This window comes from Melitaea cinxia, chromosome 4 (assembly GCF_905220565.1).
Source record: "Melitaea cinxia chromosome 4, ilMelCinx1.1, whole genome shotgun sequence".
NCBI classification, from domain to species: domain Eukaryota; kingdom Metazoa; phylum Arthropoda; class Insecta; order Lepidoptera; family Nymphalidae; genus Melitaea; species Melitaea cinxia.
Genome location: NC_059397.1, coordinates 9,937,392 through 9,964,948, shown reverse-complemented (window position 1 = coordinate 9,964,948; position 27,557 = coordinate 9,937,392). Strand labels below are relative to the sequence as shown.

General features: G+C 33.0%; 1 protein-coding gene across 1 annotated transcript; it reads left to right on the top strand.

The window, feature by feature from the left end:
• Positions 1 to 3,708: 3,708 nt before the first annotated feature.
• Positions 3,709 to 27,487, top strand: LOC123670151. Its single transcript, XM_045603659.1, has 5 exons — positions 3,709 to 3,877; positions 13,602 to 13,778; positions 16,338 to 16,455; positions 17,502 to 17,754; positions 26,517 to 27,487. Exons 2-5 carry the CDS (start codon positions 13,610 to 13,612, stop codon positions 26,652 to 26,654), a joined length of 678 nt encoding a protein of 225 aa, XP_045459615.1. The 5' UTR covers positions 3,709 to 3,877; positions 13,602 to 13,609; the 3' UTR covers positions 26,655 to 27,487.
• Positions 27,488 to 27,557: the final 70 nt, after the last annotated feature.

Genomic DNA, 27,557 nt, shown 5'->3' with positions numbered 1-27,557 from the left:
ATATATATGTTATTAACCTCCTTAATCCCCTTATAACTTAGGGGTATGAAAAAAGATCTTGACTGATTCTTAGACCTACCCATTATGCAAATATAAAATTTCATAAAAATCGGTCCAACCGTTTAGGAGGAGTATTGTAACTAACATTAAAACACGAGAATTTTATATATAAAATGTTAATTCTGCATCCAAAAATAAGTTCCTCCAAAAGTTAGTCCGTATATTTCTTCACTTTCTTATTAAATAATATATTTTATCTTTTTAAAAATAATGTTGACTAATTAAACTGCTATAAAAATAATATATATATGTATACTTAATCTCTTAATTATTTACTACTGTCCGTTGTTTGCGTAATCTACGGGTACGATTTAGAATTGTTTTTATGTTAATAAGGCTGTTTATTGGGGAAGGTTATGTGCTATGACTAATAAAATCTGAAATGTAAACATAAATAAGAGTTATACCTCGCGAGCTTTACTGCCTTACTTTACGACCTACTTTTATCTTACATAATTCGGAACAAAAAAATACTTTTCTATAGTAACTGACATAATTTGTCCTCTTAGTTCCTAAGATATCAAAGTCATTGTCAAAGCTTTATCGTTCAATTTCCGTTTTACCTTTATTGTCAACGGTACTGGAGTCTACATATATACTTTACTAGCAAAATTTCAGACTTGGCCTTTAATTTTGCTTGAAATTGTCTGGAATTAATTAATACCTACATTTCAACCCAGATTTTGAGTTGGATATATTTTTATCACCGTTAAGTATTTAGTTTAGGCACAGTTCACAACAATAGTCATATGTAAAATAGAACATTTTTATTTAATTAAATGTAACATAAAGTTATTTTTTTAGGGAGAACTTTACCGTAATCTCTTTTTGATTAATGTTTGTTGTTAAATACTTGTATACCTATTGCCAGTGATTTACTTTCAATTATTTTGTGTAGGTATTATAATTTGGCAGTAAACATCATAACATCGTTGTTATCTGTAAAATTCGCAATATTCGCTGTAATGAAATGTTCATAAACACAATTACACATTTTTTTAATGAGGCATTTAATATCTCTACTAAAGTAAAGGTTCAAAACCTACATGCATTTCGTACGCTCTTAGACATAGGTAAACGATTTATTACCAAAATTCCTCCTTTATTAAAGTTACCTAGTGTAAGTTCGGTGAAGATTAATCAGTCAGCCAGTGAACAACTCGCTACGACAATTATTTCATTTTTTTTACCGACTTCAAGAAAAGGAGGAGGAGATATCCCTAGTTTGGTACCAAGATAAGAAAACCATGATCTGATGATGGGATCCCAGAGAAATCGAGGGAAACTTTCAAAAATCGTACGGGTGACTAGTAAATTTAATCATATTTTCATTAAGTACTATAAAGCACTACTATTTAATAAAGGTCTGGAGTCGATCTGATGATGGAGAAGAAAGATAGTCGAAGGAACTCTTCAACAATTTATAGCAATTACCTTCTTTTTGAACTTAATTAGTTTCTATTGATGAGAACTTTGCACCTGTATGAGTTATAAGTGCCATTACAGCCTGATGATGGAGACAAAAGATAGTCGAGGTAACTCTTTAACGATTTATAGCAATTACCTGTTGTTTGAACTTAATTCGTTTCTATTGATGAGAACTTTGCACCTATATGAGTTACAAGTGCCATTACAGTCTGATGATGGAGAAGAAAGATAGTCGAGGGAACTTTTCAACGATTTATAGCAATTACCTGATGTGTGGTCATCTGTATCGCAGGACCAGGTTTGATGATGGAGCCCATAAACACTCGAGGGAATTTCTCAACAATTTACAGCAGTTACCTTTTGCTGTTTGACGACCGCTTTGATATAATGGTGCATGTGCCGTGTCGGCAGCGCCTAAACACCGACGGTCGCGGGTTCAGTTCCCGCTCGGAGTGGATATTTATGTTTTTACTAACCAATTTTATAGTTCTTTCTCGAACGTCCTAAGATTAGCTGGTAAGAAATTCATTAAGTCCGTCTCTTAGATGTCTTTGTATAATACAAAAATAATTCTGTGCCACCTGTGACAAGTTGAAAATCATCACTTTACAGAAGAGAAAAACAATATTTCAAAAAATTCTTGTTCTTGAACTAAGTGGGCTAGGTTCGACTCGAGTATCTTCTTTTGTAGAGTAAAACACTCTCTTCCAATATATATTTAAGTTTTTTTGTAAATATTTCATTTCAAAAGTAATTTACGAAAAAAAAATTTGTTTTGTATCTTTTTTTTTTTAATTATTGTGCTAAATTTACGTGGTAAATGATGCTTGTAAATAAATTAACTAATAATTATGTTATCGCTCGCATTTACACATAATGTAACAGAATTTTACCAATTTAGGAAAGTTTTAGGTTTAAAGGGATATAACTCTAGATACATCAGTATTCACGAAAAATCTACTAAAAATTTAATGTGAAATTGAATTGAATGCGAATTGAATGTGAAATTGACTGACAAAGGAGTATATACAACTTGAAAAATTCACAAATTTTTTAATAATCATTTAGATTCGCAATTGCGAATAAAAAATGCTGTAAATGTAGTGGAATTCGATGGGTAAAAAAAATAATGTATCAAAAAGTTTTTTGCGCTAACAGTTACCGGTTAAAGAGGACCTAATAAAATGTTAGCAATGCTAATTCTATACATTTAATATTTTTTCATAATTAATTGTTACAGACATTAAGGTACTATTTACACTAACACTACCTTTGGAATTTTATATTTTCTAATCCTACTTTTTAATTGCAGTTCGTTTATTTATATCTCGGTTATTGCTGTTAAAAATACACTTCAATTAAAATATTCTAAATCGTAGACCAATCACCCCATTTTCGCAGTGAATACTGACTGACGGCTATTGAGAAAACATTTACAACAATTTTTGTATATTATTCTGACTAATATAATAACTGGGGACGTTCGTATCAAATATTTTCTGTTCGAGATTTTAGTTAAAGTATTATTTCCGTAAATATAGCAGATAGAAGAATGAGAATTGGAAAAAATCTTCATTTTCTCTAATAATGCCCATGTTAAAATCATAAAACTCGACTTATATCACTTATCACAGGAGGCTAAGAATTGTATTCTACATTTAGAAAAAAAAAAAAAAACGCTAACGCTTAAATTAACGCTAAAGTAGTAACGTCATAATTCAATTTATTCTCTGTTTACTCAATTTAATATGTATCATAACTTTATTTCTAAAAATAGCAATGTAAACAAATGCTTGCGTTACAATTGAAGTTTGTTGACACTGTCTTAAGGACGTATCTCTTGATACATTTAATTTCGTTATTAATTGTTTATTTTTTTATAATTAATATATCTGTGAGGTTCTTTAAGCAACTTCTCTTGAACTTCTTTTAACTTTTCTAGGTCCATTAATAGTCAAATTTAAATAGTAACTTATTAGTACCACAGTTTGTTAGTTAAATGATACCTAAATTGTTAATCATAATAGGTACATAATTATGAAATAACACAGTATTTACTACCAGTATTAGCATAAATTTATTTTGAGAGGTAGAGACAATTTTACAAGTACCGAAAGCAATATCCATCATTTTTTGTGCAGCAGCTTTTCACGTGTCGAAGGACCTACAGGCGGGGCGCGACGGGGGGGCGTGGCGGGTGCGCGTACGCCGCCCATCACCAGTTATAAGCGTGCGCAACGTAGGCGCCGGTGACAGCGTGAGCAGCGCAACTGAACGACGCTATAGCGTGCGCGGTGCGCCACGACTGCGACCCGATCGAATATCGCGCGCCGATCAGCGCCTGTGCCTAATACTGTTAATACATCGTCAAAACTCCACTTCTTGATAGGTAAGTTTTAATATGAATATGACTAGTACTAACAAAAGCGCATAAATATAATTTATTAACATGCTGAGCTTTGTATAATTTATTTTATTTATTTAAGTAACTTAAAGAATAAAAATATTGTTTTCTATTGTAATAATAGTCGTTTATTGTCTATGTGAATTTATATTCCCATAAAGATACGACTATAAATATTTGTAACATTTGGTTTTATAACAAAAACTTTAAAAAGTGTTTAATATAATAGAAACTAAAAACATATTTATATAAGGTAAAAGTTTTTACTTGTTTATAAATAAAAAATGACACAACGAGCTTACAAGTAGGCTCATTAATAAGATAAGGTGTTATTTTAAAAATAAATTGTTTATTGTACTTCTATATATTTTACAATAATTGTCTAACAAAACATGTACATTATACGATCCTATAATTTTTAAACTCGTAAATTGACGACATTAAGCGCTTAGCGTTTTTTTTTTTTTTGTATTTAACGACAAAACGGTCCCTGACATAAATACAGCGATATCGTGAGACGACTTAAAGCATAGATTTATCTTTAGTGTTTTACATATCGAGTCACTCGGAGACAAAAGGTTGTCAACGACAACATGTCGCTCACCACGAGCACTCCGCGTAGGAAATATAGGGAATCTAAGGGTGTAAGACGTAAAACACACTGACCGTAAGCGGATCCCCACACTATATCTTCCTTCCGTCCAAATTGTTTTAGAAAAGTAAAGTTTGTATTATCGAATAATGTATAGGAGAAGCTTCAAAACGTGAAGGTTAACTTGGAATGAAATGTCTGAAGTTGCTTAGATATTTCCTATAATGGTATTTGCTGACTTAAGGCTAGTGTGGATAAGTTGAGTCGCTTTACTAAGTTTGTTACTCATCTTTAATGCAAGATATGACTAAATTTGTAATGATCGACCGCTTTTTTGAAAGAAATTGCTTAGTTTTTTGTTGATTCTCCTCTGCAGAATCCTCGTTCCGAATCGGTAGATTCACTTTTAATTATAATTTATTCATTAAAAAGCAGTATAATTATAATTTGTCAAATGATAATTTAAATGGCCTTTTGAAACCAATTCTCAATATCTATATTTTTCTAGATGTTGGTGTTATATATTATCACTGCTGGACATAGGCCTCCCCAAGTTCACGCCAGACATCCCGGTTTTCCGCAATCCTCATCCAGCCTACACCGGCAATCTTACGTAGATCGTCGGTCCAACGGGCCGGAGGACGTCCCACACTGCGTTTTCCAAGACGCGGTCTCTACTCCAGGACCCGTCTACTCCAACGGCTATCGGTACTGCGACACAGCTGACCAGCCCACTGCCACTTCAACTTGCTAATTCTGTGGGCTATGTCGGCTACTTTCGTTCTCTCGCGGATAGTCTCATTTCTAACCCTATCTTTGAAAGAAACCCCAAGCATAGCCCGTTGCATTGCACGTTGAACGACTTTAAATTTGTGGACCAGTCCCTTCGTCAGTGTCCACGTCTCGGCTATATATCATCACTGATGAGAAAAATATTAATTGTTACAATTTTAAGGGTCGGTTTCAAAAATAAAGTTTATCCTTCACGTGACTTATGAATATACTTTCACAGTATTCCTACTGTGTATAATATTAGGAACTGTTTTACCTCAATAGTGTATTAATATAACTTTTAGATTCATAATTGCAAATAAAAATACCTATGCCATAAATATAGTAGAAGTCGAAGAAAAAAAAAGAATAATATAATCGTAAGTTATGATAACAGCCGCTCTGGTGTAGTGGTGCTAGTAGTCGCCTAAAACTAAGCGCTAAGGATTGATATTTGATTTGTACAAATATTTATTTCCGGTTTAGATATCTGTTCTTGTGGGTCTCCCCACTGTGCCTCGCAGAGCATGTTAAGCCGTCGGTCCCTGTTGTTATCATAAATACCTGATAGCGATCGTTACTCATAATAGGGAACATATCCGCCAACCCGCAGTGGAGGAGCGTGGTGGATTAAGCGCCAATTCTTGGAGCATGGAGAAAGAGACCTATGCCCAGAAATGGGATGTTACAGGCTAAATGCCAAACCTAAACCCCAAGTTTTCGACTTCATAAAGATAATTTTCATTATCTTGTGCAAAAAGTTTGATTTTTCGTTTCACTTTAATCTGATTGTGCATAAAATTATATTTTTGACTAACCATACCCGTGACTTCATTCGCGATAACTTTGGATCATACAAAGTTTGAACTCTGGTCTGAAACAAGGTTAACTTACAAAGGTTTCTGTACATTCCAGGTTTCAAGTTATTTTAAGTATACTAAATCCGTAAAATTTTAACTAACAAAATAGACCTTGAAATGTGTTCAGAAATCTGACTACACGTTAACGAAAACAACTAAGTCCACACTGTGAACCATTATCCCAAATGAGGATAAAGTGCCATTCAAAATATATTTAATACAGCTGCAATAAACAAAATTGAATATTTTACAGTTTTATTATAGGTAAGTACAGACAGCGGCAGCGCAAAACGCGAATAGATAGTTTTTACACAACCGTAGTAGCAGCAACACAGCTAGTTCATTTCACAACTGCATACGATGAATATACTTGTTTACTACCTTACTAGTCTAGCTTTCCAACCACTTAATATTAATAGTCGTCATGCTTTTTAACATTTCTAACAAAACGTACATAATAGCTTCTTGAGCTTCTTGGTAGATAAGTCAAAATCTATTTTCAAAGGTAGGTACTTGCAGCTGTCATCATTACATCATCATTACAGCCTATACAGTCCACTGCTGGACATAGGCCTCCACAAGTTCACGCCAAAAATAACGTGAACTCATGTGTTTTGCCCATAGTCACCACGCTGGGCAGGCGGGTTGGTGACCGCAGTACTGGCTTTGTCGCACCGAAGACGCTGCTGCCCGTCTTCGGCCTGTGTATTTCAAAGCCAGCAGTTGGATGGTTATCCCGCCATCGGTCGGCTTCAAAGTTTCAAGGTGGTTGTGGAACCTTGTTATCCCTTAGTCGCCTCTTACGACACCCACGGGAAGAGAGGGGGTGGCTAAATTCTTTAGTGCCGTAGCCACACAGCGCATACAGCAGCTGTCATACCAGAATTAAAATCGTGACCTTAGAATGCATTCGGTGTTGTTTGTACTACTTAGGTTATTTTAAAAATAAGCACACCAAAGATATTGTCAAAGAAAAATCTCGTCGCATGATCGTTTGTGAACAAAAAACTAGATAGCTTAATAATTAAATAAATAGCTTAAAAATTGTACAATATGTTTAACATGAACGCTGATACCCTGGCATAGTATGCATTAGATATCGCAGCGATGATGCTGAATATATCTTAAATTATTATATCGTTAAGTTAAAAAGTTCTCAGTTTAAATTATACAGTTTTTATAAAAAATCATTGTGAAAAAAAATTAAATTAAGAAACCTAGTGACGGAGACGGTGTTATTACTACCGTAATTAGACACTTTAATATTGCTTGCTAGTGTCCACATATTAAAATCTTGCGTATAAGGATTTACCATGTATGGATGTTGACTCTACCACCGTTGTAAGTAAATTGTATTCTTATCATTTGTTATTTTTATATTATAATATATTGGTATCAATAAGCAAAACTTCACAAAGTACTGAACACATTCATTCAATAACGAAAATTATTGTGCCATTTCAATATTTTAAACTGTTTTTTTTTGTCAGCTATATCTGTATTTTTTACAAGTTTTTCAGTTTATGATTAAAATAACACAATGAATTTACTTGTAAACAACATTTATATAAGATATTGTTGATCGGTTTCATTAACAACGTGAAAAACGAAGTGTGTGTGAACCCTATAAGGTCAAATATTAAATTGAGGTCGGAGGCGTTCATCGAACGGGCGTTCTGCTACCTGCGACCTTGCCTCGCAGACAAATTCCAGTAATCACGATACGTAGTCATTAAATTATTGCAGTCGAACAACTCCAAAACGCTACTCACATCAACATGCTGACGAGATACATGATCAATTAAATTTTATTTTAAAAGTAGTTGTGTCCGCGACTTCGTCCGCATGGAATTTAAAAAAATATTGTTCAGTTTGGAGAGCTACAAAATAAATAAATTTCTAAAATAAAAGTAGCTTAGTTACTCTTTATTACATCAGCTATCTGCTAGTAAAAGTCCCGTCAAAATCGGTCAAGCCGTTTCAGAGATTAGCCGGAACAAACAGATAGACAGACAAAATGAGAAAAAAATGTTTTTTAGGTATAGGTACCGTGTATACATTCATATGCATTTTGTAAAACGCGGCTATTAATATTACAAACAGGCACTGAAATTCCTGTCATGGGATCCACAGATGGGCACTAATTGTCATTTTGATAGTTCACATACACACATACAAATTAATTATAATTAAGAAAACTAGCAAATTTTTCCAAATTTACTTAAATAAATTATCTTAAAAATGTTCACATAAAGCTTTTTTTATTTGGTAAATTAATTCATATTTTTTTTTTAATTTAACACGATGAAATTAAAATAGAAGCTAAGAAACAGATAGAACTATAAATAAAATGCTAAACTATACTAAACTACTAAACTATACTAAACTACTCAACTACAAAAAAAGCACAATTCCTTTTTCACTGGCAGGTATCTGATGTAATAAGGAGTAATTTAGGCTACTTTTATTTTAGAAATTTACCTAAATATTTTCTAACTCCGCGAACCGAACAATATTTTTTTTAATTCGTCGCGGGCGCAGCTAGTTAGCATGTGTACTATGCATGTATATATTCTCTATGCATGTTTTTCTCTATCTAAAAGTTGTCTGGAAGAGATTACTACTTAGGGATAAGACCACTTTTGTATATTCCAAACTGTATGTAAACGACTGTTTAATGTAAATCGTTTCTAAGTGGTGTGCAATAAATTATATTGTATGAAAATAGAAAAGTTAAAAAAAAAACGTAACTACCGATAATCATTATTATTAAAATCTCCTTAACGTGCTAAATTTCGAGTAGGTATTCGTTTTTTTAGATTCAGCTTGTTCTCGGTGGGCGAGAAAACATCGAGGCGAAGCTTTGAATATCTTATATTAAGTATAATGGACTATGCTCTAATCCTTCTCCCGAATATGGTTAGATTAATCGTCTAACCGTTAGACATTTAAATATAATATCCGAATACAGATTTTGATATCGTTCTAGTTATTATCTACTGATTAACCCTGTGGTCTAACCTTAACATTATTTCTAGACATATCGATGAAAGACAAAATAAAAACATCATATCGAGTAGTATTATATATCGTCTCGTATCAGAACTTGGAGGTTGTAATTCAATTTTGGCGTGTCCTCTCTCAGAACTGGCTAAACTATTTATTGTACAATATTGTAAACATTGGTATGCGACGACGACCTCATTAATTTTTTGGGCTAAAACTCCTTAAAAAAAGGAGAAAAAAAAAAAGAAACTATGGTCTCGTAATAGTATAAAAATAAGTCTACGTATTCGGTGCTAGAGTATCGGCGTGTGTACCGAAGGCACTGACCGACGACGCCGACGGCGCGAAACGTCAATTGGGAGAGCCGACGATACACTTGACCCCGCAACTCTTGAATTACCTATCGTCTGGTAATTCGCACTACCGCGTCTTGTTGCTAAGCATTTATATACAGCAGATAAAAATATGAGTATCGGCAAAACGAAACCTTACATTTTTTATTCTTTGTTGAATTGAATCATTCTAAGAAAGTTTTCCTATCACTTACCGCATCACACTCATATATAGCTATAATATTAAACAAATCTTAAGTAAGTAACACATTGATGAAATAGACAGTCTTCCCATGTGTTTATTACATACGTATCGTGTCGAGTTTTATTGACCAAAGCGATGGTAAAGCTGCAGATCAAGATTATTCAATGGAGTGCACGAGCACCGGAGCGAGCATTGGTCAGTCTATGTTGGACTCCAGGGTTACCAATTAACTACTTTATCCTCATCAAATAATCTCTGTACATTAAAAAATCATTGAAATATCATATATAACACTACATTTTTTTTTCTTAACTTACATCTGTTCATTCACCACATTCTCTTTTCTTTAATACATTTGTGTATACATTTTTTTTTTTTATAATTATGTGATATATCCACAGGCTTATTATGCCCGTGCTTTTGTTATTCCATATATTATTATTTCTATTTTTTTAACATGCATCGGTACTTCACCGCAACTTTAGAATCTAGAAGCCTTAATAACTAGTCTTAAAATTTCTAAAAGTCGACGCGAGTCCACTGATCAAGACTTCTACATATTGCTTTTTTATATTTTTATATAGTAATTATTTTTATAATATTTACACTTATTTGCTAACTACAATATATTGTGTATACAATTTGAAAGCTATAATATAATTAAAAGATAGTAGTTTGTTAAGCCCTGTGAAAGAGGTCAACGCAAGGCGCGGTGCGGCGAAATAGAGACACCCAATGCACGCAGACACGCATCTTACGTGTGACCGATTGACTGCATCCGACACGTACTCAGTATGCACGCTCGTCGCTGGTTGCTAACAACTTTTCACAGCACAATCGCAACACACCGTGAGGAGTGTTAATAGGAACGACTTCTACATTCTATCAAAATAAGCACATGTATTTTAATAATTTGTTTTAAATGACTTTGAAATACATATCCGCAAGTATATTTACAACTAACCCAACTCAATTTATATAATAATATTTATGTCAATTCATGCTTATCTTTAGTTACATAATGAATTAATTGATTGTAAAACACTCAGTGTTAAATCTATCTACATTCGTACATATCACATAGTTTTTTATAATGCGATTATATAAATGTTTTAATAATACTGACCTACTGTAAAATTGTGTCATTGAAGCTATTTTTAAACTATGTTCTCAATGATTGCCTTAATGCATCGAGTATTCTTGGGGGAGATAAATTGATCAGAACTAATAATAACTAAGTACTTGAACAATGAAATTTACCTTCCTCATACCTACTTAGTGATGGGTTCTAGAAATCATATACTTGTACAATGTTTAAAACAAAAAGATTACAAATATACCCCTTTCTCTTGTCTTTTGAAACACAATTTGTTTTTTATTACCCATAATATATTAATTTGAAGAAAGTATAAAGTAAAAAAAATGTGTAAAAAACGATGATGACGTTACGATTCGATACTGCACCCACCCCACACTATTTTTAGAATGGCACTTAAAGAAAGGAAGAAGCTGATTTGCATTTTTATGAATGATGAAGGTTAACACATTTATTTGTCTTTTTACATGACTCGCTAAAGTTTTGTCTGCTAATTGATTACATACATAATCGATATTTTTTTGGTGTCAGATTTTTTGATTTTGATTTATTGTGTGTGTTGTTGTATTTTTTGTTGTAGTGCGTTTGTTATTTTTTTTTTCGTCTACTTACGTTGGATTACTTGTCGATGTAATTGAAGTCGGTTTTGTTCGTTTGCTAGCAAACACAATTATAATCGAAAGTTGATGTTTAACTCCCATTTAAATTTGATCGAGATCTGATGATCTTATTTATTTATTTTATTTTATTACAGGATGAAGCGAGTAAATACAATTATTTATTACTATTTTAGACAAAATTGCAAAAAAAAAATTCCTGTAAATTTTTTTGACTTCATAATTATGTATTCTTCTACGATAACAAAAAAAAATACTTCGTGATCATATGTTTACATACATAAACTTACATACTGTGGCATTTGACATTATTTATTGTGTAGTGATGTGATGGATTTAGTAATGATTACTGTAAATATAATAAAAATGATTATATAACTTTCTTCAATTTTAATTTTCAGGGCGTTTTCATAATATTCTTTACAATATATGTACCTAACATACCTACAGCTTCTTGCATCTTATACATATATAAATTATTGTCACGTTGTTTGTCCGCGATGGACTCCTAAAGTACTTAACTGATTTTAATCACATTTGCACACCGTGTGCCGTTTGACCCAACTTGTAAGATGGACTATATTTTATTTTGATATATGTAATTATTATATTTAAGAAAAAAAAATAAGGCGATAAGTTCGCTAGGTCAGCTAAGTACGAGTAGTATATAAAAATAATAGTTTCTGAGTACTGACAAGTAGAAACTTGGTCATGTGAATTGAAATGACACATTAAGTTATTATGGCGAACATACAGTTCAATATAGATATAAATGAATAGAAATATATTATCTAAACAAATATATATATAAATATATGTTTAGTATTATGTATCTATTTTTTTTATGCTGTGTGGTTAACTGTGTTATCCCTTACGAGGCGACTAAGGTATAACACAGTTACACTACTACCTTGGAACTTAAAAAGCCGACTGATGGCGGGATAACCATCCAACTGCTGGCTTTGAAATATACAGGCCGAAGATGGGCAGCATGGCCTTCGATGCGAAAAAGCCAGCTCTGCGGTCACCAACCCGCCTGTCCAGCGTGTTGACTATGGGCAACACATATGAGTTCAAGCCATCTTTGAAGCAAACTTGTGGAGGCCTATGTCCAGCAGTGAATTTCGATAGGCTGAAATGAAGATGATGATGATGATGATGATGATGATGATGATCTATTATTTTTAATTCAATAACTTTAACGTATCAATTTGATATTATAATATAAGGCCTCTGCACTTTGTTAACTTTATAAATTGTATAAATACAATAAATAAAAGATAATTCTTATATTTAATTTTAAAATTATGCTACAAAGTATTAAATAAAAAAATATATCTTAACTTTCATGTGTATTATGCTCTTTACGAATTACTGCTATTATTATAATAGAATAGATTGTACTTTTATGCAATTCATATAATAAACAAAAAGAATTCTGAAGTCATTAATTTTACTGTAAGAAAAGTGCATTATACTAGTATTAGCAAAATGATAGATTCACTTAGGAAATGAAAATTGTATAATGTACGCTTTACATCCGTTATCCTAAGTAAAGTATCTGGGCGTAACCCATATCATATTACACTTACCCTTCGGTATAAAAGCGTTAAAACTGCTCGAGGTACGCACATTCGTAGCTCGGGTTACAGTTAAAACAAACATTATTATGTTTTTTAAAAGACTCTTGACGGTAATCTAAGCTGCTCGAATATTTTATCAGGTCATTTTAATATGAACGAATTTTTGAGAACGCTAATTCTCATGTTTACATCTATTTAACAACGATAACAATTGGTATTGAATGTATTTTGAATATACGATTAATATAATTTTTTAGGCACCATTACATTTCGAGCTAGTTTTTTATATAACTAGGTAGCCAAACAAGGGTATGGCTCAACTGATGGTGAGCGATTACCGTAGTTTATACACGCCTGCAACACCGAAAGCATAGCCAGCGCGTTGCTGACCTTACCCTTAATCCCCCTCCTCCAGGACCCCTAGTCATCTTGCTTACCACAGGCCGACTCGACGCTGTTTGAAAGCAGTATTATTTAGTTGTGATCTTGTGTAAGTTCGAGGTGCTCCAAAGTCCCCAGTCGGACTACTCCTTGTTTTGAGCAGGATAATAAGACTTGTGTTAATTGTATTTATTTTATTTTTGTGAATAGCAAGTTTATATAATATATACAAGACAACAAAAGTCTATTTTCCAACATGTTTACAGATACAAATATGTTGGTGGTAAAGTTGGTGCAAATATCAGTTTTCGGACTAGCAGTGCTATGGGATTCGAAATGCGAAGCTGCTTCGACCTCCGTGAAACTGTGTGGCCGTGCGCTGGGAGACATCATGAGTAGGGTCTGCCACGAGTACAATAGTCCTCCATGGGATGTACCTACAGGTAAACAGTGGCGTTTTTTAACTCTTTGATACTGTCATAATTTATTGAACCTTTTTAAAATGACTGAAATAAAGAAAAATATATTTTTTCCTTTGAGCTCGGTAATATGCATTTTGTTATATTTAGTTTGTTTCATACCAAACATTTAATTTTATAAAATTAGAATAATATTACATTTCAAAAATAAATACATGCTGATTTTTTTTAATCGTACTTCTTTTATTAAGCATTACATATTTGTACAATTCACAACTTTAAGAACTAAATATTTACGATAGTTTTGGTACAAATCATAATTATTCGCGTGGAATGGTCCCGATGCATCTATGCCGATTCTGATATTTTATATCATATTTTGCTGAAATTAAATATATGAAATTAAAATAGAAAACATTTAAAGTTGACTTTATAGAGATAGCTTTTGTTCAGGCTATCATATCTATCTAAAACATTATCGTATTGTTTTTAACAAAAATAAATGGTTTATGAAGTTCTAAGAAAACAAACTAGTTGAACCATATCAATAATATCCGCCTAACAACAGTAATAACATTTTACCGCTATAAAAATAGTCACATCGCTTGATTGTACAATATTATCGCAAACATAACGATTTTAACTGCACGGTATGTAATGTATTTATCAAAACACAAATATCACATTTATTATTTCAATTTCTTTTATTATTTCTTTTGGTACTTGTAATATGGTAAAAACAAATTTCATTTATTCAAGTAATACAAAATAAGCAACAGACACCATGCAACTTTGATGTCTACCTGGGAGTTTATATAACAAAGCTTAATTTCCAAAATTTAATGAGATTATCCCTGCATGTATAGATAATATTCTGAAAATTTCAATATACTTTACACAACAAAATATAATGTATATATTTTTATTGGGTTTATCGATTTTGATGATTCTTACTTTAATCGAAAGCTAATGCTTGTCATGTAGTCTCATTTAAATTTGATCGAGATCTGATTAATATTTTTTCAGCCATCTTTGATAACGTGTATTTACTTGACTGTTTTTTTTTTATTATACGTCATAACTTTTACTAAGTGCACCGACTAATGTTTCCTTTATAAATCAAAAGATACTACTTGTCATGTGGTCTCATTGAGATATAATGAAGATATAATGAGTGCTTTTTAAGTAATCTTTGATGACGTGTACGGTGACTACTTTGTCGCAATGTCAGATGTCCAACGCCATCAATCTGAATTAGGAAGAACTACTTCAGTGCATATCGATCAAACGATGTTACTTGGCCACATCTACTATAACGTAGTGAGCTATATGAACTAGGAAAGCAGTTTATTCTTTATAAATAATTTTGATAATTCTTGTTTTAATCGAAAGCGGTTGCTTGTCTTGTGGTTCCATTTAAATTTGAGCGAGATCTGATGACTAGTTTTTGAGTAATCTATAATATTTTTTGTCTACTTATGTTGTGTTACTTGTCGATGTAATTGAAGTCGGTTTTTTGTTTGGGAGCAAACACAATTATAATTTTAATAATTTAATTTTACAAATGTATAAATGCATACTTTTATCTTCAAACCTAGGAAAAACAACTGCCAACATACCCTATTATTTAATAATGACCCCACATTCATATACATAACGTCAGCTCAGACCGCCACGGAACGGTTTCGTGATAAGTAACATTCTCATATGAGCCAAGGACGGCGATAGACGGCACTAGAGCGGAATTTTCCTAATAAAAAATAGGCTAATGTATAATTATCGGTACGTATAATCAATAAATAGATTTTTTAAGTAATATTCCGTGATTGTTACACAACTGTATCTTTAACTGAACTGTAGTACGTTTACGGTCTTATTTATACAAATAAATAAAATTGGATTGTCAGTTTGTAACATTATAACAACCGCTTTTTACTAAATGCATATGGGTGTATACACGGTACATATACCAAAATAACATTGTTTACAATTTTTGTCCGTCTGTCTGTTTGTTCCGGCTAAACCCTGAAACGACTGGACTTATTTTGACGGGACTTTTATTGACAGATAGCTGATTTAATAAGGAGTAACTTAGGCTGCTTAACTTTAGCCTTTATCTTAGAAATTTATACATTTTATAACTCTGCGAACTGCCCAATAACTTTTTTGTTAAATTCCGCGCGGACGAAGTTGTGGGAACAGCTAGTAAATAAATAAAAATTAAATTGAATGAAACAATCAGTCAAAGCTACGCCGCTTTGCAAGTGCCTCTCCTCCAATTAAACAAAATGGTAAAATCTCAAATTGTAACGTTGATCATTGCCGATTCGCGAATATCCGTTTTTTTTTTTTAATTAATTTCTTTCGAAACTTGAAGATTACTTACAATGTTGAAAGTGACCGATCACAAGATGAATTTTGAAGATAAAATTTTGTACTAATAAATAATCGGCACGCTATCCTGAATCCTCAACAACCTATTAGCTAATCATGTTCCTTGCCCCTGAAACGTCTACGTCATTTTATTAAAAATAAATAGATTTAAAAAATGGTCAATCGGTTAACCGCAAACTATTTTTGCAGTTGTAGAGCAACCGGCTGCGGTAGTGCGGCGGAGAAGACGCACCGGAATCGCAGATGAGTGTTGTGTTTTCGGCTGCACATTTGAACAGCTAACTTCTTATTGTGCTATTAGTGTTAAGTAAGTCACAATAAAATATTACTTTATTTGTTATTTAAATTATCTTGTATATAAAGGTATACTTATAATATTAATTTGAGGCGACATAACGCCTTATTGTCTATGATGAAGACAAGTAGTTTCTTTACAAGAGAAATAGAAAATGATAAACTTAACTGACAATGAATTTAAAATATAAAATATAAAAAGGGATGTGCCCTTTTAAAGTATTAAGATCTACAAAAAAAAAACCGCCTAAGTGCGAGTGTGACTCGCACACCGAGGGTTCCGCACAAACAAAATTATTAAAAATACTTTTATTATATGATATAACTAAAAATTTATGCTTTTCACAATTTTTCCTTTATCTGTGCTATCTTATGGCAATATATGTTACTATGTACCAAATTTCAAGATTCTGAGTTCATGGGAAAGTACACTATAGGTTTTTGATTCCCTTGCGAGTGTTGAAATTTTGCAACATAAACGGCTGTATATTTTGATTGCGCTGGCTTAGAAGTTTGATTTTTTCACAGTTACAAGTACAAGGGACTTGAGTATTTGATATGAATTTCAGCTTCATACCTCCACGCGTTTCTGAGAAAAAGGGGTCTTGACAGACAGACGGACAGCAAAGTGATCCTATAAGGGTTCCGTTTTCTTCTTTTGAGGTACGGAACCCTAAAAAATACAACAAGAAAATTATAAAGCATATCAAAGTAATATCATTTCTTTTATCAAAATCTGTTTGCGAAACATCAAAAACAAGTGTGCAAAATTTACTCACACTAGAAACGCCGCGTGCACAACGTATTATCTTTAGGTACCCTAAAATTAAGGAGCATAAGATTTTGATCATTTATTTTTTACGTACTAATCACAGGATCTATCAATATTATAAAAATACTATGCTGTTAAAGTCTTTAGATCTTCAAGTAGCCTAACAGGGTCTATCAAGATAGGGCTACAAAAACTTATATTTTTTTACCTTGACAAATCCTTTATAAACAGAGTTAAAACCGTGCGAGGCGCCTAGTCAAGGTTGTAATTTTATACACTTTCGACAGATCTGACTCGTCGCTGGACTCAATGGAGGCGCACATGATCGCGGACCGATCGGCGGAGACGGAGACGGGAGCGGGCGCTTCACCAGCCTTGGTAGGCAAGGAGTGGGCCAGCGGGGAGACGGGGAGCTCTCGACGCGAGGTGGGCCGCGGCCGCAGTGGCGGGTACGGGCGCGCGAGGGTGCGGGGACGCCGTTGTTGGTGCCGGCGCAAGAGGCGCTCGGGCCGACGACGATCCTCACTCATGGGTAACCTGGTGTGTCTCACCTTCGCCGTTTTCTTGTTCTCTTTATCCCGTGTAGGAAGTTATTTTATGTTTGTGTTGAAATGTTTTATTTTTTTAATCCAATAAATATATGACGAAGAGGAGGATACGCTTCAGCCTGTAATATCCCACTGCTGGAAATAATCCTCTTTCCCCAAGAGGAGGAAAATCAATATGAAACCAATAAATATAAAAATTTTAATAATAAGCGAATCATGTAAATTACTAATTATTTATCTTTTAAAAATTAATACATAAATTCGATTTTACAAAAATATATATTGGTAATAATACTTTTCGATAATCCTGGTTAAATTTTACAAGATAGACGATTTTACAAGATAGATGTAAACTATAAATCAAAATGGTATTTATGCTATCTAAGATATTAGTAGATATAATAAAAATGTTTAAAAAATCAGAAACAAAAGAGAACATGAAAGTGGCTACTAACACTCATATTAACGCTTTATGCATGATTACTAATTGTTTCGCCTAACAAATTATCAAACGATTAACTGACCACATTCAGCCGGCCTAGCATGCATACAACGAGATATCTCTTGACGAGAGAGAAAGATAATGTCTACATCGAGTATTTTCTCGATTACCCTAACATGCGCACTACGAGAGACAAAATTCTCTTCCGAAGACTTCGCCTTGTCGAGTAGAGAAACATTATCAACCATAATCACAACTGAATATCATTCTTATTTCTTATGTCGTAAAGTTGAATTTACAAGGTTATTGACCAATTTCAAACGAGTGACACATGTTTTATTTAAAAATGTTCTCGGCCTTTTGGCTAAGATAAAAAGTGTATATCTAATTTAAAAAACTCTAATATGGAAAATAAAACGGCGTAAGTAAATGAATTTAATTATATATGTAAAACAATATGCTCGTGTTGTGCTTTATATCTTGTCGCACATTAGATAATTGTAATTCTATCACGCATTGTTTGTTTGTTTTTTTTTTTTTTAATTTTTAAAATTTTTTGAATTTTGAATTTTTTTTTTTTGATTATTGATTTTACTTTTATTCTATTTAATTTTATTTTTAGTTATTGATTTTTTTAATATAATTTTGTTTTGTTTTTTATTCTGAATGTTGTCTTGTCTTGTTGTACTAACCCAATATGGACTTATACTTTGGTCTAAAATAAAGTATTATTATTATTATTATTATTTAGAATAAGAAGCAACAGGGCTCAAATACGTTTTTTGTGTCATTATATGGCACACTTCACTCGACTTTTCGCATTTCCCGCTCTTCGTATACCGAAATTATATAATTATAATAGGGAAACGCCATGGTATACAAAAAATAGGCACCCGGTTTTATTTATTTTTTATTTATCGTCTTTCTCGTCGATAATATTGAAGACGAGAAGTTTCTCTTCCTAAAACGACAAAATTCGACAAAATTACGATGTCATGTTAGCTTCCGTAGAGATAAATATCACAGATCACTAAAATTTAATGATTATCTCTTCTTGACGTAACGAGAAGAGTATCGCGTGCACGCATGTTAGCTACTGTAGACATAGAGAGATAATACGAGAAAAGGGGTCGACAAAATTTTGTCGTGGCGTGCATGCTAGGCCTGCAGGGCCTTTGACAGTGTTGGCAATAGTCGATTACACAACTAAAAAAAAAAAAATATCCGCCAACCGGCATTGAGCGTGGTAGATTAAGCACTGATCCTTCTCCTATACAAAAGATAAAAATAATTCTCTAAGATTCTCCTATATAAAAGATAAAAATGATTCTCTAAGAAGAAATCTTTTTAAAATGAATGCGTAAGACAATGTTAAGTGTTACTGAGGTAGAGCACAGCAGAAAATATCTTGCTCAAATACCAGGTGCACCAAGTGTGGTGGTCTCAGTAAAATGGTTACTGCTCTCAAGAAGTGTTGCGTTCCTGTAGTAAAATAGCCAAAACTCCAGGGGATTTTCTATGTGACAGCGGGATAGGGTTGACAACGCACTTTTGATGCTGCTGATGTTGCAGATATCCATAGGCTAACACTTACTCGTACCATCAGGTGAACCGTACGCTTGTTTGCCACTTTCTTGGCATACAATTTACATATTTAGCATTTATATATCACAATGTATTTTTCATTTTAATTAATTAAACAATAAGGACCTTATAGACTTTCTTGCATAGAAGTTATCTATGAAACACATCTATCCATGTGTCACAGGGCTGTAATCTTTGCAGTTGTGTAATAGGCATACATAAAACAAAACATAAATCTCTTATAATTTGATGTGAAAACTATCGCGTGGGAATTAGTGTCGCTTTTTTATAACGCGAGAACTGGTATTAACAGAATTTAAAGATTTCAGTCAAGCATACCTACTTGGCAGTTCCTATATGTTAAGGATATTACGGAATTTGGTAACCGTAACCGAAACTATCAGTTGTCCAAATTAAAAAAAAAAGAAACACTAGCCGTAAGTATAACTGAATCCAAATAAAGGTCGGATATTTTCAAATAGGGGAAGATTCTAAATAATGTTTGTGTCTTTATCAGGTCAAACCAACAAACAAGTGCGCGTCACTTGTTCTATTTCTGAATCATAACTCGTCGGCCAAATTGTCATCACAGTCTTAATTAAAATACTCATATTAAAACTAACTATTATGTATATATATAAAGTTCGTGTCACGATGTATGTGGGCGATAAACTCCGAAATTGATGAACCAATTTATATCAAAGTTTGTAAGCATCTGTAATTTGGTCCAACTTGGGAAATAGGGTAGTTTTTAACTCAATTGGACTCGGCAGGTGGCGCTACTATCGGTATGTAAGCTATCAAATTTAGTAGCTGTTTTCCTTGCACAACGTTTGCCGGGTCCGATGAATTTACATATAGTACCAAATGAAAAAAACAAATTTAAATCCTTACGTATTTACACTTTACCTTTGTAGTAAAGGTAAAGTGTAAATACGTAAGTATTGTATAAAAGTAAATGTAGTAAAAGTAAATACCTTTAAAGTTTAATATCCGTAACCGAAAATAACGGATAAACCGAAATAATTTAATATCCGTAACTGTTACCGGTACCAATGTGATAATATTATTCAAATACCATTATCCTTTTCCGAAAGTTCATATCCATAACATCCCTAAGGTGTTCGAATCCTAATTGCGTTACTTTACATAGGTAGTTAGTGCAATAGATCACGTTCAAAGTTTAAATTTGACTTTGTTTAAAAAGACGAACTACTTTAATAACACTAGTTCCGCATGATTCCTTCCATGAGCGCGTAAGCACTATAAATGTACCCATATTACGTGACCCGTTTTACAATTTTTAACCCCCCTCCAACCTCCTTGGTGACCACCCATATTATTTTCTAAGACCTTCCTCTCCCTCCCTCTCAAGTATTCACGTAGCGGGAGCGTTGAGCGTAACGGGACAATGAGCGTAGTGGGACTATGGTTCAATCTTTTTCGTGCATGCAGCCGGCGTTCATCGATTCATTAGACGTTGTCACGTCAAAAACATCCTATAAAAAAAGAATTCGTTTTAGTATGCGGTTCTTTAGTTGTAGGCGGCAATTAGTATTAATATTTCACTTTATCGAAGTTTTTTAGGTCTCGTTGCCAGAGTAGGTCGTATATTAACAGTGGCGTAGCGTGGTTGTCAGCCGCCCGGGGCGGAAGCAAAATTTTGCCGCCCTCTTATTTAGGTATTTCAATTTAATGTATACTATACATTACATACATTATTATAGAGAAATTTTCGACAAAAACAGTCATCATTATTTTGCTTTGCACGGGTGCAATGCTAATACTAAATAAATAAAAAATTATGTGGTGTCATGGGACACCAGGTAGGAACAAAGTTCCTTCGGATAGTATAGAAGCAATACAATTTGAAAAAAGAATGTTGAATTTTATATATAATTATATATCCTAGTTCTTGATTTTTTTTTTAATTTTGTGATTGGTTTTTAATTAAGTACATAAAAGTATTCAGGAAATTCAGTATTTTAGAAAATAACAAATACCGTAAAATAAAATAAATCAAAGAAAATAATAATAATTCAAACTATTAAGTTAAATAAAAAAACATGTCTTTATTTTTGTAGACAGTATAAAATTACATAAATAATTTTAAAAAAGTTTACTAGTAATATTTTAGTTTTACAAATGTCATATTATACAGTCGTGTGACTGACATTACGTCACTTCCGTTATATATTTTTCTTACGGTTTTAGTATCACATTTATTTATTTTTCAGTTCGGTCGCCCAGCCAAATGTCAAGCCTGCCGTAAGGAATTTCGTTCCAATAAATATTTGCAATGTATGCGCAAAAAAATGTGTTTATTTACGACATCACATTAGAAACCTCTAAAACTATCAGTGTTCCTCTACCATATTATGCATGTATTATACATATGTATAAACCTTCCTTTAAAATCACTTTATTTACTAAAAAAAAAACCGCGTCAAAATCCGTTGCGTAGTTTTAAAGACCTAAGCATACAGACAGCCCGAAGCGACTTTGTTTTATAATATATACTTAGTGATGGGTCAACTTTTTGAAAAATCGACAATTTTTTTTTTCACCGAGGTTTTTTCAATTGTGTCTAGATTACACCATAATTTATGAAAAATTTTATAAAAAAATTGCTTGTCTGCAAAGTTGTTATACGGACGATAGTTTGACGTGTCAACGTCATAGCAAAACATCTCCTCGGACACATAGGCCAATCGAGTGGAACAGAGATGGGGCGCAGGCGTACAATGAGCGTAACGCTACAATGAGCGTAACGCTAAAATGAGTCACCCTTTTAGTACATGCCGCCGGCTTTCATTGGTTTATTAGACTTTGTTACGTCAAAAAATATTTGTGCTGATATACCGTCTTTTTAGACGTCGCGCCTATGCTTTAACGATCTCGCGGAGCACTATTTTCAGCGTTATAAAAAATCATAACAGAGGTAGAGTACCGGGAGGCGAAATTTTTTATTGGAAATTTCCTCCTCTTTCAGGATCTTTTTTCAAAATTCCTTAAATATTATAATTTCGAAAATATTAATGAAAAACTAAATACCTTTTTTATCTTATTTTGTTAATCACAATCGCAATTTTTTCTGTGCTAATAAACCCTTAAAAAACATTTTTCTAGACGTCATTCCGAATCGAATGATCTATCACACATATTTTTAGGAGCTTTATTTATATTTAACACGCTTTTGAACTTGTTGACTAGATAGACGAAACCCCAGGTACGCGAGTATAAAACTCGCACATCGGCGGTTTTTTATTTTATTTTAATAAATTAAAGTTTAAGCAACAGGAGTTAGTTAAGTAAGTTTTTTTTTTGTAACGAAATTATGCCGAAAAGCGGTCAACTTTTGAGCTTAGATCATTCGACGGCCCTTGATCTTAACTTACCCGTACTTATTTGCACATAAATCACAATTTAGAAAGCGTAACATAATTAAGATACGAGACGATGTAAAATGGACCACTGACGATCCATCAATAAAATTTTCTGTAAATTGTCGAACTTTTTCAAAGAATCGCGTACTTCCCTATACCTCAAAGAAACTTCCCCGTACGTGAAATAGACTATATTCAACTTAATATATGAATGCTTGAAGACAAAAGTCTTCGAGCAATGCGTCCTGCCTGTGTTAACATACGGAGCCGAGACGTGTACACTGACGAAGGGACTGGTCCACAAGTTTAAAGTCGCTCAACGTGCAATGGAACGGGCTATGTTTGGGGTCTCTCTCAAATATAGGATTAAAAATGAGACTATCCGCGATAGAACGAAAGTAACCGACATAGCCCACAGAATTAGCAAGTTGAAGTGGCAGTGGGCTGGCCATCTGTGTCGCAGGACCGATGGTCGTGGTCGTCACTGAGTTTAGAAATAATGGAATTTCTTGTCAGAAAATTTCGAAATTTTTCAATCTTTTGGGTAGGTTTATTGTAAAAAATTGTCTAGTCGCTTTTTTACGTGGTTCCAAAGTCAACAACGATATTTGCGGGGCTAGTTATCAACCACAGAATACGATTCTGGATGAATAAGAGCGATTTTTCACTCACGGGAAAGGTATAAAAAACCCCCAGATCTTTGTCTCTATGGTTTTGCGATAAAAAAATCTTGTCGTCTGATACTCAGAATAATGCCCCGAATAAATGGTTTCAATTAAAGGATAACTATCCCTTACATCCTGTATGTAATAGAAGCCATCCTGATTATTAGTTATAAACAGTGAATGTACAGAAGTAAAGACGTTACCAGTCGCTACAAAATATCATTCAAAGAAAAGGGATTCTCCGACTGCGCCACAAAATAACTAAATTATAATTCCGTGCACCTGGACCGATTGGTCCGAGTTTGTAGTTGCGATAAAAATAATATAACATTGTTCCAATATTTACAAAATATCTTTATTATTTAAGTATTTTTAAACTTTGCTGCCCCCTAAAAATTGCTACCCGGGGAGGGCCGCCCCTGCCCCCACAACGCTACGCCACTGAATTTTAAAGAGGTTAGGATTTTTTCACATAGCACGTGATCTATTACATCTACATAACTCCCCATATGGAGGAACGCAGTTAGGAGTCGAACACCATATATTTTATGTATTAGGTATAATGAACATGCAAGTACTTTTTATGTTCAAATTGAGTTACAGCACTTTAGGTCTTTAAGAGAGATATCCATTTCTTATACAAAATAAGTCGTCAAACAAGCGTACGGTTCACCTGCTGGTAAGCGATTACCGTAGCTTATAGACGCCTGCAACACCAGAAGCATCGCAAGCATGTAACTCTACCCCCAAGGATTTGTGATCATCTTACTAATCACAACACTGCTTGACAGCAGTGGATAATAGCTGCGATCTTCAGTAAGGTACATCCCCAGTCGGGCTGTTCAAGATATTGAGTAGGATATTTCCTGCTGTATCATACTTTAGTTAAAAAACCTAATTCATCATAAATAATTAATTATACATTATTGATTTGTCATAATGATTAACAATTAAATGACTAATCGGATTTCTGTTTTGCCACCACTGCAATTTTGAACTATTAAGGTAAGGTTTTATATGTGGGGCTAAATTTTCAATTTATATTACATTAAAATACTAAAGAGAATAACCCTGTGGCAAAGCTCCGATATAAAATTTTAAGTTCCATTAGGGATCCTGATAGATCTATCTGGATCGAAAAATGCCCAGATAAAAATAGTATTTTAACGTATCAAATTTGAATAAAGTATTTGGAATTCCTGTTTCAAACACACAATAGTTTACAATATCCCCATCATAAATCCCATCAATCATCGTTTTTTATTGGGATCTATCTGGAACTTTCAGCAGGGAACATCACTTATACCCACACGGTTGTATTTTTATAAGAGTAGCTTAGTGTATATTCATGTACTTATGGATATTTAAGATATCAATAGAAGCCAAAACAACAAATTTTACACTTTTTCTCCGTCTACATGTCTGTTTCGCTACTAATAAAATGCATGAAGATAACTACACATATTATGATCATAGAGTTCTAACTTAAAATGGTGTAGTCTCTATACGCAGATCAAAAATAGCTTTATTACTTAAGAATCATATTTTGAAGTAAAATTGTAATAAAGACTAAAGTAATTAAATTCAAGCGTACAGTGTCGCGAGTAAAATCTGTTAAAAATAAAAAATAAAATAAAGAACCCAACTAGACACTTACCATGCTACGTGTTAAAAAAATTGCTGCTGGGTTAGAGAGTCACCCACAACTCCTAACACGAGACACAAAAGAGAGAGTAAAAAAAAATCCTACAGAATCTTAATTTTTTTTTTTCAAAACACACAAAATCACCTTACACTAAAGCAAAGCTTAAACCTATAAGAACTACAATGACTCACCCACAATAAATTGCACTCAGCTCTTAAGACGGCGAGAGAATCTAACCCAAAAAAAGAAAAGAGCAAAAAAGGGCCCGCAACACACGTCCTGAGCCTTATATACAGCAAACCCAGTGTGTCGCGACACAACTACCCCCTAAGGTGCACCGCAACGTAATACGATACGAGGGTATTCCAAAAAATTAAATCAGTCGCCTAGAAAAAGTAAATAGCAACGCTAATGCATAACTGTGCCACTATACATCAGCAGGAACGAAACCAGGCGCTATTAAAAATATATGCTACAACCAATACCTACTCTAATATTTCAAGTAAAAAAAATACTAGTGTTTGGCCTTACAAAAGCCAAGTATAAACAAATAGATGGTTCTTTTGAAATACCATAGGTAGGTATATTAAACCTTTTTATAATTAACCTTAATAACAGGTTTATGGCACTGAGAAAACCGGGTTATAATTGTTTGCTTTTAATCATAATATGCATGCATCATTGGTGAAGCTTGCCGTTTTCATTATTCAATAATCATAAAAGCATGACTTTATAACAATATTTACAAATACAAGTCGATACTTATCATAGCTTGTTACTAAAGTCGTAACAAAGTAAGTAAAACTAAAACATTAGTATTTATATATTTGTTTAATAGGTACTAATTAATTTTAATGTTACCTACCAGTCACATTGCAGACGCAATTAATGAATTATTATCAGGTTCCTATCAAATCTGCGAGCAATTAATTAAACTACCATGACCTCTACACTGTCTGACTCTGTGTATTCAAACATGATTGCTTCAAGTTTATTTGTAAAATAATAAACTATGTATTTTTTCGATTTTAGGAGCTCATAAAAAATGCCGCTCGCGCTGCGCCCATACTGGGAACAGTGTCGCCCCTGCTGACTTGGGGTAGAACCCTCAACACTGACTTGCCGTCGCTTGAACGTGATCGATATGCATACGTTGCAGTCTATACATAAATTAATCGACAGAAGATAAAAACAAGTGAAGTAAACAACATGCAACCAATAACTTTTGCATTTGGTGCAGCGACCCAGTGTTCCCTGGGTCAATGTTTCAAACTTTGAACAAACAAATATTTATTCAAATATTATCGTATAACTTTTTAGGTTAAAAGAAAAAATTTAAATTGTTTGCCTACCAGATTTAGTAAGTGTAGTTTATTTGTAACAAGTACCTTCCTAGAAATGTGTTCAAAATACCTAGTTTTAATGTAATATAGGTAAACATAATGGAGAATTTTTTGAAACTTACATCATTACGGACTTCTATTCTCATTTTACGATTTTTAATTTTCTTTATCTTTATATTCATATAAAACTCCAGCACCTAATAATGTCATACAAATTCTTTAATTGGTACCTCATATTACGTATTCTAAAATATTTTCACTTCTAATTTCAAACTGTTAAGATTATACATATTGTATTCCAGATTGTTTATAATTTAATTTTATAAAAAAAACAGCTTTAATCAAAATTGTAACATTATCCAAATGTCCATAATAAGAACAGAGCACCATAGTAGATACACTATAAAATTATGAATATTTTATTTTCTAAGTTTTGTATAACTAATCACCTAACACATAAGATTTAAAGATCTCTAAAGAATCTGTGATAATTCCAATTAAAAATTATTCATTAACTTATAAACTCTAGATTTATGCACTTAGTTTTGTATTTTCTTGCCGTGTTTGCAATGTATGAGTGTTTTGGGATTTAGATGTATTATAAATTTTAAGATAAGTAGAACAAAAGTGACTGATTAAATGGATACTGTTAGTCTAAAATTAATCTTTTGTTTTGCACTTTCCTATTACAGTCATAGTTGGTTGTTACGCTGGACATTCCATGGTAAAC